Source organism: Semicossyphus pulcher, unplaced genomic scaffold, assembly GCF_022749685.1.
Source record: "Semicossyphus pulcher isolate SPU_LCO1_2020_fin unplaced genomic scaffold, fSemPul1.0.p SCAF_14, whole genome shotgun sequence".
NCBI classification, from domain to species: Eukaryota; Metazoa; Chordata; class Actinopteri; order Labriformes; family Labridae; genus Semicossyphus; species Semicossyphus pulcher.
In genome coordinates, this window is record NW_027211648.1 from 7,650,173 (window position 1) to 7,666,227 (window position 16,055).

The 16,055-nt window shown below is 39.6% G+C and overlaps 2 protein-coding genes across 2 annotated transcripts; both read left to right on the top strand.

Moving 5' to 3' along the window:
• LOC138591168 (pancreatic secretory granule membrane major glycoprotein GP2) lies at window positions 1-8,452 on the top strand. Its single transcript, XM_069661690.1, has 9 exons — window positions 1-88; window positions 1,112-1,200; window positions 1,314-1,418; window positions 4,638-4,798; window positions 4,889-5,024; window positions 5,436-5,530; window positions 7,583-7,751; window positions 7,981-8,095; window positions 8,207-8,452. Exons 1-9 carry the CDS (start codon window positions 1-3, stop codon window positions 8,380-8,382), a joined length of 1,134 nt encoding a protein of 377 aa, XP_069517791.1. The 3' UTR covers window positions 8,383-8,452.
• A 968-nt stretch (window positions 8,453-9,420) lies between these two features.
• Window positions 9,421-15,574, top strand: fbxo30a (F-box protein 30a). Its single transcript, XM_069661593.1, has 3 exons — window positions 9,421-9,574; window positions 10,526-12,600; window positions 12,726-15,574. The coding sequence occupies exons 2-3, from the start codon at window positions 10,588-10,590 to the stop codon at window positions 12,927-12,929; spliced, it is 2,217 nt and encodes a 738-aa protein (XP_069517694.1). The 5' UTR covers window positions 9,421-9,574; window positions 10,526-10,587; the 3' UTR covers window positions 12,930-15,574.
• Window positions 15,575-16,055: the final 481 nt, after the last annotated feature.

Genomic DNA, 16,055 nt, shown 5'->3' on the forward strand with positions numbered 1-16,055 from the left:
ATGGCACCTGCCTGTTTGGTTTTTGCCTGGTTACTGTTCACCACGAGGATGGTCGGCTCCACGGTGTATCTGGAGCCTGAGGAGGAGGGTGAGCTCGCATCACACACACCACACAGCTGGGGATGGATGGAGTGTCACGGGTTGAACAAACTGCTTTTTATTCCTTTAAAAAGTCATTAGAGTTATTTTTCATATTGGGGATTGTTGGTTTAACATGGGTTGTCCTCACAGCAAGGGCTTTTAAAGGTCAAAAGGCACTACTTAATGCTCCAAGCCAATAAAAACAGGATAATTCAGCATTTAGCATGAGTCAAATTTAGATTAAGATTAGCACAATTCAGGTAGAAGGATGCAATACGAGTCCAGGCATTCAAATTGTCACTACAGCCAGTAAAAGTACTTATTGTGTACCAGAATGGCCCTTTTCAGACTTATATTATTGTATACATTATATTTTAGATCATTATTACTGCTTTATATATAGGTTTAAGGAGCATTTAAACATTGCAGCTTGTAAAAATGTTTGCTTTATAAACTAAAACAGTTGTAAAAAACAGTTATCTGTAAAAAATAAGTCATATATTAAGAAAGAAAAATTATTTCTTTATAGGATAGTTGAGAACATCTTTAAACCCTTTCCATATCCCCGGTTTTTTTTCTTACTAAACAATATGCACACATATCCAAATCAGATATTAAGAATTTATTGACTATTTTAATGTAAAATCTTATTTTACTCAAGTTTCTTTAGCTGTCATTTAAATGTAGTGAACTTTGCACTAAGGTAAGGCAAGTTTATTTATAAAGCACCATTCATACGTAGAGCAATTCAAAGTGCTTTACACAGTTAAAAACAGAGCGTTGTGACAGGATACAAAATATAGTCAAATATAAGAACAGGTCCGGTCTGAACAATGCAACAGAATATGCTAAAACTTATAAATTGTCTATGAGCTTTAACGTAAGTCATTATGATCAACATAAATATCTAATTTTGAAGTCTAGGAAACAGGCTGAGTACCTAAACTACCCACAAAAAACCTCAACATTTCTTCATATTATCTTTCAGGAAGATTCTCTGTGTGATTTAACCTGCTTTTCTTTCTACCAGAGCTCAATGAAACTGTCATTTGTACCAACGACCACATGGAAGTTGTAATTCCTAGTGCCTTTTTCCTCAACAAAGAGCCTCCAGTTTATGTAAGTGAGCGCCAACAAAACCTTCCCTTAAAGTTGACATTTCTCAGCGCTGATGTCCTTCTTTACCGGCTGTGGGATTTTTTCCACACTTGATTTTTTTTTTTCATGTTTAGGTTTGGGATTTGCATCTAAATGATCCAGAGTGCCGTGGCACTGAGGTCGGCGACGACTACGTCTTCAGCATAAAGACAAATCTCTCCGACTGTGGAACAATAATGGTAAAAACTTGAATCTTTTGCACATTTGTTTTTAAGTCTAATTAATCAAATGCAGCACTTGAACTCAGACATTTAGAAGAACTCTTAACAAAGGAGGAAAAACAAACTACACTTTTAATCTTCATTATTGACGACATAAGATCCCCATCTTCATAAATTACTTATTTTACAATGGTTGTTGTGGGAACTGGTCCGGCAGTCAGGACCCCTCAGTGCCCAAAAAGAAGCTACTTAAGTCACTTTTTATACAACAGTGAAAAATAACTTGAATAAGATTCTTCCGCAACTTTTTTCCTGCTATGACGTAAATGTGGAGTCTGACGCTCAGTGTTCAAATCGACACCATTGAATTAGCTCATAGCAGGAATAATAAGATGGACAGAGAAAGGCACAAACGCCGCGCAGACAGAAAGGAGTGAAGAGAAAAGAAAAGAGGGGGGAGTGCGTGTATGTCAAGAAAGAAGGGCAGCGTTGTTCCTTTTCCCTTACACAGCGCAGGACCTTATTCAAAGCAGCAGAGGGGACTCTGAATGGCCTTGTATTCCTAAATTATCAGGATTTACATGGAAATGATGATTATTTGTTGTGGCTCAGTGAATAGGAAGGCCATAAATCATTCGCCAACCAGCCCCCTGATTATTTAAACCCAGCCACTCTCGTGGATTCAAACTTTGGCATGGTTTAAATCCCCACTCCAGCACACGAGCGTCCTTTAATTGCTTTCTTGGAATCGTGAAGGTTTTTCTTGTAAAACAAGTAAAAAGGTTAACACAGCTTTGAGCAGAGAGGAAATCTCCCCATGCTCCACCTCAGCACTTTAACAAGATTTTTGCTTAGCAGCTGAGGGGAAGTAAGCCTGCTCTGGATTAGGCGGCTGTTGCTAAAGGAGAAGAATGCCACAGCTGTCAATCTTTGCTTTCACCTTGAACTTGTGAATGTTTTAAACCCGCCGTAAGAGGAGAAGTGCATGAATTGTTGGGTTTAAAGGTCAGCGTTTCTCAGTGAAACATGACAGCGCCCTCCTCCCTTACGTTTCAGTGATAGTTCTGCTACATTTGTGCGACACAGAGCTTTCATGCTACCCAGTGATAAGAGCAAGTGCCAGTGGAGTAATAAGGGTCTGTTGCTTGCTGTAGAGCCCTGTGAGTGGTGCTCATAGTGTGCGTGGACTGGTGTGTTTACAGAGAGGTAGTAAAAGTGTTGGACCTGATGGCAAATCATCCTGCTCAGTGACCACAGAGGCCTCCATCTACACTCAGCAGGAGCCTGGACAAACCTTGAACGCAACCTTTTCACTTGTCCCCACTTTATAGGTCGACTACGTCAGCTGCAGGCGGCTGAATATTGAACATTATCACTCACATTTACAGTGTGTGAAAGGACGATGACTGTAGAAGTTTGGTTACGTACCGTCACTGACTCCTGTTACTTTTTAATGTGATTCTTTTACGTGAAAGCTGCAGCTACGTCAGTCTTACATGTGGTATTTTTCCCTCTAACTACGTTCACACCTTTAACCTTTAATCTGAAGTGACACATAATATATACAGCTGCCTAATGTTTATCATATGTTCTTTTGTACTATGTCATTCAAAAGAATTAGTTAATTAATTGGCAACTTTTAAATGATCAAGTAATCATTTAACTTTATTTTCAAGTAAGAATGACAAACTTAATAATTATGAATATCTGCATCTTTTCTCTGTTTGAAACTGAATATTTTGGGATTTTAAACTGTTGGTTGGACAATTAATCTGTAAACCAAAAAAAGTACTGGGAGGTTAATAATGATTAAAAATAAGTAGATTTATTTGACATTTGCTGGTTTATTTTATTGTAGCTTGAATGTATTTGTACGGTGCCCCTGAGAGCTCAAAGCACAGCACATGCAAATACACAAAACACAAGCAACTTAACACAAACATCATCACATGCGCGGCATTGAGAAAAAGTGCAGCAAATACAAAAACATAGAAAAATGGTGCAAATGCTAACGCTAGGTTAACAGCAGATATCTAGCCATAATTGTCTGAATCATGCGATCGCAATGTTAAAATAAACAAACATAAACTTGCATTTGAGCACATTTTCAAACACCACTGACGAAAAGCCAAAATAACTCACAAACCGTGGCAACAATAAGTATGTCCAAACTTTTTCTGGTTGGGTTCATCACTTTTGTGCCCGGTAAACAGTTCCAACAGTTTCTGTTCTGGGCCACTTTGTATTCGCGTTTTTGTTTTTGCAGCCTTTTAGTATTTGCAGCGTTTTTGTATTTGCAGCGTTTTAGTATTTGCAGCATTTTTGTGTTTTAGTATTTGCAGCGTTTTAGGGTTTGCAGCGCTTTTGTATTGGTGTTTTTTTGTGGCGTTTTTCAATTTTGTAGCGTTTTTGTGGCATCATTCTATTTGTAGCGTTTTTCTATTTGCAGTGTTTTTGTGGCATTTTTCTCTTTCTAGCATTTTTCTAATTGCAGTGTTTTTGTGGCATTTTTCTATCTGTAGCATTTTTCTATTTGCAGTGTTTTTGTGGCGTTTTTCTATTTGTGTTTTTTTGTGGCGTTTTTTAATTTTGTAGTGTTTTTGTATTTAATGTGCGTTTTCTAAATGCTGCGCATGTGTGGTCAAATTGATGATTTTTTCTTATTTGCTTGTGTTTTGTGTTTTTGCATGTGTTTTCTTAAGTTGCTGTGCGTTGAGCTCTTAGGGCCTATGTATATTATTGGGGTCAGGACTAAATGTCAAACAGAATACACAATTTCAAAGTTTAATCTTGGGCTTTGAGATGGTGTGATCAACATTTTCAGATATTTTAGAGATCCAATGAAATAATATTAATCAATAGTATATTTATAGTAACACTTTGTCTCTATACTGGAATGCAGATAAACGGATTGGAACCAAAAGTGTGGGAAGAAATTGTTGTGTATTGTTTTAATGCAGATTTGCAGAGAGCCAAAAGGGAGATGAGTGTAGTTCAGGGTCAGTGGGTCATGAGAAATGTTGAGCTGCTTGAGCTTTATTGACCATATTGGATGAAAAGTTTAAGATAAGATATGCTGGCCCACATCCTGGACAGATTTCTGTGTTGGTTTTCACACAAAAAAATAGCATAGCGGATATATTCTTGTAATGGCAAAAAGTCATGTAGAAATGTGCTGCAATAATTATTTTTTTCTTTCTATTTCCTTTATATTTGTCTTTCTTGTCCTGTCCTCAGGCCTCAGATGATACTCACATCATGTTCATAAACACGATACACAACAACCATTCTGAAATAATAACTAGAAACTACATCAACATAACATTTGTCTGCCGCTACCCTGCCAACTACCTGGTCCAACAACCCAACGGTGAAAACATGATCAGAGTTGATGTCAAGTAAGTGTTCATTTTCATTACAGTCTAAATTTCACTGTAAAGTCGGTTTCTTTTAACATGTGGCTCCTTTGTTTGCCTTCCTCACTACAGAACCATCACTCTGAACACAGAGGATGGGAACTTTTCTGTGTCAATGTTGCTGTACAAAGATGAAGCCTATGAGGACAAATGGACCACCGTGCCGTCGCTGACTCTGGATGACGACATCTTTGTGAAAGTTTTCATGGTAATTCACCTTGAGTAACAAGACTCTTTCACTGGATTATTGCTTGTTAGATTCATGAGCAACTTCAACTCTGGTAAATTTAGTTATCCACATGATTGTGTTAGCTTAGTTTTAAAAAACACATTCAGGAGAAGAATTCATACTATTCACAGCTATTTTTGGAGTAGATTTGCTTGTTGTTACATGATGTTAAGCAATATGTTGTGCAGGGATTTCTTCCAAGCAATGCTGGAAATCTAACCCTCCTCCTAGATGGTAATTTGAGTGCTGCTCCTCTTCTCTCCCATGTTGTTTTAACCTCTTGGTCCAGCTGTTGTTTACTAACTATGAATCATCATTTTGTGACCCAGTGTGGATTAGTCTTATTGTAAAGAGTGGCTTGACTCTCACCCAACCCCGTGTGTTTCACAGATACCGGCTCACCTGATGCTGCGGATGGAGAGATGCTGGGCAACGCCAACCAGTGATCCATACAGCAATATTCAGTACACCTTTATCAAAGACAGGTCTGCCTTGAAATTGTTTAAAATATGACACAGCCACAATTATGTAGGAGTTCACTAAAACCTGAAAAAACAAGCAAGCCTGAACAGGGAGCAAAAATTAGCAGATAAAGTCTATAAATGATTAGTATTGTATAAATGATTGAAACAGTAAACAACCTAAAAGTGATCGCTAAATGGTTGAAATAGTAAAGCTAATGTTGAAATAGGTAACTAATCTTATGGAGGAGCCTAATTGATAACGGTTGTAATAGTTAGCTAAAGTAGTGGATAAACAGTTAAAAAGCCTAGCTAGCATTGATATAGTTAGCTTAAGTAATAAATAAAAAGTTGAGATATTTAGCTTAAGATGAGAAAGTTTGCTAAAGTAATGGAGAAATGTATGGAAAAGTTATCTAATGTTAAAATACTAGGTTTTAATAGCTTAATGCTTGAAATAGTTACCTAAAGTAGTGGATAAAAAATGGTCAGCTTATATTGAAATATTTACCTTAAGTTATTGATAAGGTTGAAATAGTTAGCTAACATTGAAATAAGTATTTAAAGTAATAGATAAACAGTTAAAATTGTTAGGTACAGTAGCCTAATTGATAATAATTAAAATAGTTAGCTAAAGTAGTTGATAAACAGTTGAGTTGGTTAGCTAGCATTGAGATAGTTAGCTTAAGATAAGAAAGTTTGCTAAAGTAATGTAGAAATGATTGAAATAGTTAGTAAGTTGAAATAGTTAGTGATGTGTTAAATTGGTTACTAAAGTAGTGGGAAAACGGTTAAAATGGTTAGTTTACATTAAAATATGTATAATTAAGTTATCAATGAATGGCTGAAATAGTTAGCAAATGTTGAAAAGGGTGTCTAAAGTAATGGATAAGCAGTTAAAATAGTTGGCTAAAGTAGCCTAATGATAATGATTGCAATAGTTAGCTAAGGTAGTTGAAGTAGCTAGAGTTGTGGATAAACAGTTACAGTGGTTAGCCAGCATTGAAATTGTAATTTGCTTAAGATGAAAAATGTTGCTAACGTAATGAAGAAACAGTTGAAATAGTTAGCTAACATTAGAATAGCCTAATGGATAAGGGTTGGAAATAGCTAGCTAAAGTTTTTGGAAAACAGTCAAAATGGTTAGCTAAGTAGTGGATAGGAGTAAAAATGGTGTTGTTACATTGAAATTCTTACCTTAAGTAATTGATAAAATGTTAAAATAGTTAGCTTACTTTGAAATTGTAAGCTAAAGAAATGCTAGCCAAACAACCCTTATTACTGACATTTCAATTGTCTGAAAAAAACATTGTATCTAATTCCTCTTTTATACAATCAGTATTTTTACATTTCAAACTTGATAGTTGGGAATTAATGAAGGGTTACGTAAATTAATTTGACAGAACTGTGGAGGTAACCTGAGGCCGAAAAGGTGGGGAACCACTGGGTTACACAAAGTGGTTTTATATCATGTAATATAAGCTAATCAAACACATATCACAATGGAGCCATTGGCAAAGTCTGACCTGTCCATTTGTCATTGAGCACATAAAAAGGAAGAATATGTAGGCTAAGATTTACATATAAACACAAGATACCTTATAGATTGTTTGTTGAAACCTGCTTATGGAAAGCTGGCCCTGTTATTTCACCACACTTGTTGCAAACAGCTTCAAGTCCTCCTACAGGAGTGCTGTTGAAATCTGAAATGAGAGAATTTGTTGCTTGGAGAGCTGGCCAGACAACAACTCTCAGAGCCCAGTCATGTGACTCCTGTCTGAGAGGCCATATGTGTTCGTCAGTTCAACAGCTGTGCATGTCCTTGACAACCAGGCTGTATTTGGTACTGTTAGCAACAGTAGAGCAATGAAATGTGCAATGATTTCACAGTGCCAGAGCCTAGAGAAAACACTCAAACAAATCTGCCTCTCACTGTGTTGTATCACTTAGATAGTGTTTACATTAGTTCTTAGCTTAGCAATTCGTCATGTGCTGAAATCTGTTCCTCGTCTTTATTTTTAACCGTAGCATATTTCATTGCAGATTTAATCTTGCTACTTTGTCTCCCTCCCGTAGCTGCCCGGTGTTGTCAAATGAACAAACCCTGAGTGTGCTGAAGAATGGCCAGGGTCCGGAGGCCATGTTCAGGATACAAATGTTCAAGTTTGTCGGCACCTCTTACACCAACGTCTTCCTCCATTGCAACGTCCAGATCTGCCACAACACCGTGGGGCTGTGCCAGCCTGTGAGTGAGCTCACGCAACACCCATTCCTCAAATGGGGAGTCAGAGGCCGGTTCAGACAAGTAGCCTAGTTTATGTGCAGCTTAAGTCCTTAATATAGACCCATCAGCCTAGAAGTGATTTTCAGCCATATAAGTTTGTAGTTAAACTGTTCTGATTTTAAATGTGGAGTGCATGACGTCAAGATTTATATATCCTTCTTATTATGTTTCACATGCATTTGCCACTCAGAACTGCTCCAGTGAAGATGGATTAATGAGGTCACGGAGAGACATCCCCCTGTCTCATACGGTGTCTTATGGACCAATCAGACGACTACTAAACGACAGTGAAAAGCCCAATCTGAGTATGTTCTTGCCTTTGATAAAATCTCTGCAGTCTTCAAAGCTTGAAGACTCTATGTAAGTGTTTGTAATTCATATGCAAAATGAGGTACCGTGTGTCCTGTTTTCTGTAGCTGCAGGCGGAGTCCCTCCTGTGGAGACCTTTGTCCTTGGAGGGCTGCTGGTCGTCTTGCTGCTGATCACAGGAGTGTTTGGGAGACTGTGGCTGCGCTCCAGGCGTTTTTACCCAGCACGGGAAGCGCAGCTCACCCTGTCCAACATTCACCACATCTCAGAGGTGGCCTCGTGAACAGAAATCAGGGGATAAGGGACCTTTTTTGAGCAAACAAATGGACATACAAACACATAAATATGTACAAATATAAGCACACATGTACAGGTGTGATTCATTATTATATTGAAAGTCTTGCATGTGTTTCTCTTTATAAAATGTTTCTCTTTTATTTTCAGAAGTAAAATGAATAAAGGTCTCCTTCAAGTGTTGTCCCTGAGTTTTCTTCCAGTGTTAAAGTTGAGCAGTGCCTTTCCTTGAGTACTGGATTGAAGTACCATTTTGAGATACTTACATTTGACTCAAGTGTTTACATTTTATGCTGCTGTTTTCTTCCACTTTACTTTAGCTACTTTTTATGTAAAATCTAAATCAGCAAAACATAAAATCATTTTAAAAAAAAAATGGTGATACATCATTAATACGCTGCTTAAACAGAAATACATCTACAGTAGTTTTACAATTAAAACCTCTTAATACTACATATTTCTCAGAAGTTTCGTAATGACTACTTTTTGATATTAACTGATTTATTAAATATATTTGCTGCTAATACTTTTGTACCTTGACATGTACTTTTACTTATGTAAAATAAGTAAGTGAAACTTTACTCACAGTACTTTTAAACTTCTAGAAGAAAATGCTATATCATGCTTTGGCCAAACAGGCAATCTACCAGGATCAATTTATTGTTAGATTATTTTACAGGGAATGATACAAATGAAATATATATATCATCAACAGCCTTAGTAAATCCTTCACCATTATTTAATGCTTAACATATTTGTAAGTCGTTTGAATTGCGTGGCTTGAGTCTATAACCATTAAAACTCAAAGCAAGTGCACAGACATTTAATGAGCGATTACATGTAAAACTGCCCTCGGGGTATTCCCCACCCCGTCTATTTCAGTGCTGTCTCATAGGTCTGCCTTCCATAAACCTAAATATGACTCGAGCGTCTACGTGATGACGTAGTACCGCGACGCCTCACTCACTCCAGGATCAACACAAACGCCGACCGATTCAGAGGAGAGAAGGACTAACAGCCGAGAAACCAGCCAAAGCCAGTTCATATCATAAGAAGATTTTGTCACATTTAAAACAGTGAGATGCTTATGTTGATGTAGTTTCCCCGTTGCTGTTGTCGACGGAGCTGAAACAAGCAAAGAAATACTGATAATAATACACCTGAAGAGCCCCGTTACTCGGGTAAGCAGTTTCCAGAAGCTACCAGCTCGCTAGCTAACTGAGTATGCTAACGAAGTGTAGCTGCTAATGCTAACTGGCCATGTTGTTGATGTTCTTTTGTGTAACTTTAAGTTTTGTGACAGTCAGTTCACACTGTCTGTTGCACATCTATTGCAAAATCCGCTTACAGTTACTGTTATAGACTGGTGATGTTATTCGCGCTATGATTCAAAATGTCTGTAACTATTAGTACCGGCTGTTGCTGTGTTGTTTGTGTTTTTAGCTGCTTGCTAACGTGCCAGCTTTGCTTGCGTCACTTAGCTAGCTGTTGCTGGCCGTGGGTGCAAATACTTGAACAATGGGTCTCCTGTGTGGCTGTGCGGTTTGGACTTGCAGCATTGTTGTCGGTCTTTAATTATTGTCTGTTGTCGTTTTAGCCAGTGTTCATTATCCTACAAATCCCTGCACAGAAGTAAAACTACCAATTAAGCCCGAGGCTAATAATTCAGTTCAGAGACGTATTCACCTCGTGCGTCTGTTGCGGCTGCTCTGCAAACAGCCTGCACAGGATGATGAAAAGTCCGACTTGTCAGCAAACACCATAAATGAAGAGCATTTCTCAGCCCGAAGGTGAGGGGTCAAGTGTGCCCTGAAGTCCAGAAAGAACCGGTGTCACCATGTAACCTAAGAAGGTTGTTGTGAAATGTTACCGAACAGCTTAAAGATTTAGTAAACATCCACAGAGAGAGAACACATGTGAGACTAAGTTACAGAATAGTTTGAAGGTGTGGGACCTCACTCGTGTTATCTTGGAGGGTTGCATGGGATAATGTTACACCAGCATGTTCTGTTCCAGCTGACTGCTCCATGTGCTTACCTATAAACATTGTTGTTACCATGGCATGTTTTTGGTTTCTTAAATATTGCTAAATAATAATAAATAATACATTTATCTTGCTTGCTTTGTTTCAGGGTTGAACCATCCACACCTTTTCCCTGCCAGATCCAATTGGGCAAGGAACAATATAGTAAAAATGGAGAATCTGCACTCCCACTGCCTTAAATGCATCAACAGGAGATGCATGGTAAGAACAGAGGCGGGTGTTTGCTGCGACCTCATCGGCTGTCCTCTTGTATGTGGGGCGGTTTTTCACTCATGCAAACTAGAGGAACACCGGCTCCTGTGTCCATACGAGCGTCTGCCATGCCTTAACAGCGGATTTGGCTGCCCGTTCACTATCACAAGGATCAAGATGGCACAGCACCTTGAGACCTGCCCGGCCAGTATAGTATGTTGCACTATGGAGTGGAATCGCTGGCCTGTGAGCTACTCTGACCGCAAGTCCTATGAGAACTTGAGCAAAGACTTTGATGAGGTGGAGCAGCTTGACATGGCCTTAGCCCTGCAGGATCAGAGGATGCTGTTAGAGTCCCTGAAAGTCACGACAACGGTGTCAAAGAATGGAGATAAGGAAGCGGATGAAAGTGACAAGATGGCAACGGCATCGAGTCAACCAGAAACAGTTTTAGGTAATGGAACTGTAGCAATGGAAGATGAGCCCTATAATGAGTTGTATAGAGCCTCAGTGGAGACGAGCAGAAGTTTAGCAGCAGCTTTGGACATCCTCACTAACTCCAAGGATATTGGTGTTATTGTTGGAAATTTAAATGGGGAAAAGACTGACAAGAATGGAGCACTCCACAATGGGGAAAATGGGGATAGTCATAACGTTTATGTCGCTGAAGGTGGGAAGAATGTAGATATGCAGGAGAGCGACTCTGATTCAGAGTGTGAGCTCGGAGCAGTAGGTGGAGTTGACTGTTCAGTGGGGACAGACGGGGAAGAAGATGGAATCGGATGGGTAGAAGAAAATGATTTTGTCGAGTTGTTTTTTGAAGAAAAGGAGGAGAGCATCGAAGAGCCGATAAATGATTCCAACCTTGTCTGGCCAGAGATGCCTCAGGACTACATGCCTGTTATAGCGCTGGAGCCTCCTGTGCCTCAGCAAGCACCACTTTCACCGCCGATGCCATTCCTGCTGTCTGATCACGTGAGAAACAACTTCTTACAACACTTACCTTCTGAACTCAGGTACAGGTGTTTGGAGCGTAAACTACAGAACGTAGAAGTGCTCAGAGGAATAAGTATGTTTACATTTAATGGACGCCGGGCTCTGCTGTCAGACCCATACCTGTTTCGAGCAAAGATGGAGGACAAGGCAGTAGACACCTCTGACCTGGAAGTAGCAGATGACCCCATGGGCCTCCACGGCATTGATCTCATCACTGCAGCTCTGCTCTTTTGCCTCGGGGACTCTCCAGGAGGCAGGGGAATCTCGGACAGCAGGTTTGTCGACGGCTACCACATTGATTTTGGTACTCAGACATTCTCCTTCCCTTCAGCCATTCTTGCAACAAACACCATGGTGGGAGATATCGCCTCAGCCTCGGCCTGCGATCACGCCAGCCCACAGCTTTCAAACCCAAGCCCCTTCCACACTCTCAGGCTGGACCTGGTGCTCGAATGTGTGGCTCGATACCAAACAAAGCAGCGCTCCATGTTCACGTTTGTGTGCGGGCAGCTGTTCCGGCGTGACGAGTTCTCGTCTCATTTCAAAAATGTTCACGGGGATATTCACGCTGGACTCAACGGCTGGATGGAGCAACGCTGTCCCTTGGCTTACTATGGCTGCACCTACTCCCAAAGACGATTCTGCCCGTCTGTTCAGGGCTTCAGAATCATTCACGACAGGCACCTTGGCTCATTTGGGGTTCAGCCTGGTTTGCCCTTAAGAACAGGGGACTGTCACCCACGAAGCGCTCGCCACTTTCGCTCTCAGTGTGACCAATTCAGCAGTCTTCCGTTTGAGGTGTTGCAACATGTAGCAAGCTTCCTAGACAGCTTTAGCTTGTGCCAGCTGTCAAGAGTGTCCCGCACCATGAGGGATGTGTGTGCCAGTCTGCTCCAGATGCGCGGCATGGTCGTCCTGCTGTGGGAGAAGAAGCGGCGTGCTGATGGCTCTACATCATGGCAGATCACAGACAAGGTAAATCTTTTTTTTTTTAGTTTTGAAAATCATGTTGACTTGTTTTCTTTGTGTAACCATGGTACAAGGATTCACTATCATGGCATTAAAAGTAATACACTGATTATGTATCGTTTGTCCCTCAGGTGTGGAGATTCAGCACAGCGTTCGGTACAGTCAACGAGTGGAAGTTCGCCAACATCGCCAGCATGGCTGACCACCTCAAGAAATGCAAGTTCAACACAATTTCACGTCGGGAAGAGGCGATCCCCCTGCCATGCATGTGTTTCACCCGAGAGCTCACAAAAGAGGGACGGTGTTTACGCTCAGTTCTCAAACCAGTAGCATAAGTGATTTCTAAAGATGAAGACATCTTGTGGATATTCGTGAGACCACTAGAACTCAAAACCATGTATTTCCCTCTCCAGTGTTTACAGACTTTAGTCTCTTCCATCCTCAAAAAGACAAACAACTCCTGATCGAACAGTTTAAACGGTATGTTAACCTTTACCTCACCCTGAAATATTCTTCACTCCTATAAAAAGAAACGGTAGTGGGACGATTTATACTTGGAGGCTGACGTGCTGCGATCACAGGTCGGGACTGTTAACAAGCAAATCAAATTTCTTGCCTTGTATCTTCCTCTCTGATGGACTTATTAATACCAGTGTACTGAAGTTTTACCCGTCTACTCTGACATTTTGTAAATAATCAGATGTTTTAAAGTAGAATTTTTTTATTTTTTTATCAAAAAGTCAGTACTGTGCTACCATGGAGGTAAGAGTAGAGCCTTAACTTATGAAACACTTGATTTTTTTTAGTCAGTAGGTGGCTCAGTACGTCTCAGTGAGATTGTTTTATTGCTTCTAGCTGGAACAGTTGTACTGGTATCTTGTTTTATATCCTATCCTGATACCCAGAGTGACCGTGTGCGCACTGCTTAGAGCTCTAAGATTTTCAAGGCTTTATTGCTACATATAAAGACTGACCAAACATCTGTGGTAGCTGTGCACAATGTATGCCATTTAACAGGATGGTCATACTGTTTTCACTGTGGGTGTTGATTTGTGTTCACCAGCATTAAGCATGTCACCATCTTCCTGACTAACGGGCTGGCATGTTAGTCACATGAAAGAGAAAGTAACACTATTCACCAGCCAAATGGCAACACGTTTTCAGCTGTGGTTTGTCTGATCTACCAGCTATTTGAACAAGTAACCAGCAGTTGTTTGTAGGTTGTTTTATACTAAAATGTAGCAAGTAAAATGATGAATGTACTCAGTGAATAAGAATCCATCAGCGATCGTTGTTAGTGAGGAGAAAGCTTGGTTTCCTTTAGAGTTGTTCCGATAACCGTATCGGGAATGCCTTTTCGATGCTGCCAAAAATGTAGAATCGGGTATTGGCTGATGCCATTCAATGCACCGATCTGATACAATGATTTATCGCCACCAAAAAAAACAGCGTCTTTTGTTTGCCCAAAAACAGTAGCATATATAGCAATAAAATATATTATTGCTGCCACTAGCAGCTGCTGTTTTTAGAGCCGAAACAAACTTTGGTAAATTATCAAGAGACGATGACAAACAACAACAGTGCAGGTGTGTTTAACTACATGCAAGGTAATTAAAACACAGAATAAAGGAGTTAAAAATCAGGGTTTCTCCAGGCACATGACAGCAGGTGGGGGTAGTAGCATACAGCTGTTAAAAAATAGAAATGATGTTCTTGGTTTCGGAGCGTCTCTAGCTTCCTCTCTCTGTGTCTGTCCTCTTAAAACCCTGCAGGCCAGGTGTTAAGAAAATATAACAGGCATATGTTTCCCTCCAAAAATGAACTATGTTCACATTCATTATTTATCAAGGTTGTACTTTTTGGCACTACAGGCCCGTCGTGTTCAAATGTTGCTGGCGTCTCAGGGTTGTAGCATGAAGCTTTGTTTGCAGTAGATTGTGTGTAGTCGACGAAGTAGCCGAGAACGACGCGACGACTTGTCAGCTACTTGATAATTGCGGGGTCTTAGAACTGACTGGTGTACCACTCAGTATTATAATGATGTAACAGTGTGTGTTGCAGTGCTGGACTAACAAATAACATGTTTGTCATCCGTCAGGGCTAAGCAAAACAGGCCGTCAGGAGAAACGTTCAGATTTGTTGAACGCCTTTTTATTTATACATTCAGTTTGGATTAAGGAATAACGTCTAATGACACATTTTGCTCCCTTTGTGTGAGAAAATGTTTTGTAATGATGAAGGAAATGGCTCGAAATGTCACAAAATAGTAACTGATAACTGTTATAAAAAAAAAGAAATGGATGTCCCTCTGAGAAAATTGTGTGCTTTTGTTGTTTTTTTTTACTTTTGAAGTTTGATGTTAAGCCCGAGCAATGTTTGAACTAAGCTGTCTTTTTACTCTTAATAAGTCCCCGATTCATGTTTGGTGTTTTTTCTCATTTTGTTTTGTACTGGTACTTTTATTTTGAAAGAAAAAGAATCTGCCTCTGTAATGTTTAGACTTGTATTTGAATTATTGATTTGCACATGAAGGCATGTACTGTAAAATTTATATCATAATGCTGAGGGGTTGTCTTTTACTCCCTCATGTTTTGCATGTGAGTTTGATGTCTTGGAAAAAATATACAGTCCCGGTGCAGGTTTGTACTGTTTATTCCTCAGGCACAGTGCATCAGTTTAATACATTTACTGTTACATGAAAAATACGTGTTGAAATCCAGCCTGATCGAGCACATGCACTCAGTCTGCAGGTTTGAGTGGACGACCTGAGGTTTAAACTATATTAAGACTAATGTATCTTGTCTGCAGCACACCTCTTGTTGTTTTTAAGTGACGCGGTCTTTGCAGGCACTTGGAGTTATCAACACTTTCATCAGCATTTTAAGTTTTGTTTTCACTCCTGCTAAAGTGTATTTTTCACCACAATATGCCGGCTTCATTTGTTTGACCTTTTGAAGCATTTTAATAAAGAGGCTCTGTTTGTAAATTGTTTTGTTTCTTTCGTTTAATACCAGCACACAAACCATGTTTCTTCAAGGCCCAAATGTTACACCGTTCCTGAGCAACAAAGATGGCCTACTTCACAGTGTTTATATGATTCTGTTATATTAACACAGAGCTCACTGGTTAAGTAGAACTCATAAAAAGGCAGTTGCGTGCACATCCAAGCCTGTATTTAGGCTCACAAATACTTATGGGACTGAAAAAGGCAACAATTTATCCCTTGTAGGGGTAATGATCGACACGATGAAAGGTGAACGAAAAGTATACAAACTTATAAATCCTAATGATGTCATTGTCAAGTTAATAAAGCAAAAAGTAAAAAAAAAAAAGTTTAATAAATAAAGTTTTAGGAACTTTAATCCAACTTGGATACTCTGAAATTTTCCACAAATTAAACCAGTGAGGTATTCTTAATGGGTTTTTACCTGTGATTGCAGACAGAAGTAATCCACTGCTTA

Excerpts from the sequence above, each read along its gene's own strand:
- LOC138591168 (XM_069661690.1), top strand. The coding sequence starts at position 1 with ATGGCACCTGCCTGTTTGGTTTTTGCCTGGTTACTGTTCACCACGAGG. Across the intron at positions 1,419-4,637 it reads CCGACTGTGGAACAATAATG|GCCTCAGATGATACTCACAT; the intron begins GTAAAAACTTGA and ends TCCTGTCCTCAG. Across the intron at positions 5,531-7,582 it reads TACACCTTTATCAAAGACAG|CTGCCCGGTGTTGTCAAATG; the intron begins GTCTGCCTTGAA and ends TCCCTCCCGTAG.
- fbxo30a (XM_069661593.1), top strand. The coding sequence starts at position 10,588 with ATGGAGAATCTGCACTCCCACTGCCTTAAATGCATCAACAGGAGATGC. Across the intron at positions 12,601-12,725 it reads CATGGCAGATCACAGACAAG|GTGTGGAGATTCAGCACAGC; the intron begins GTAAATCTTTTT and ends TTTGTCCCTCAG.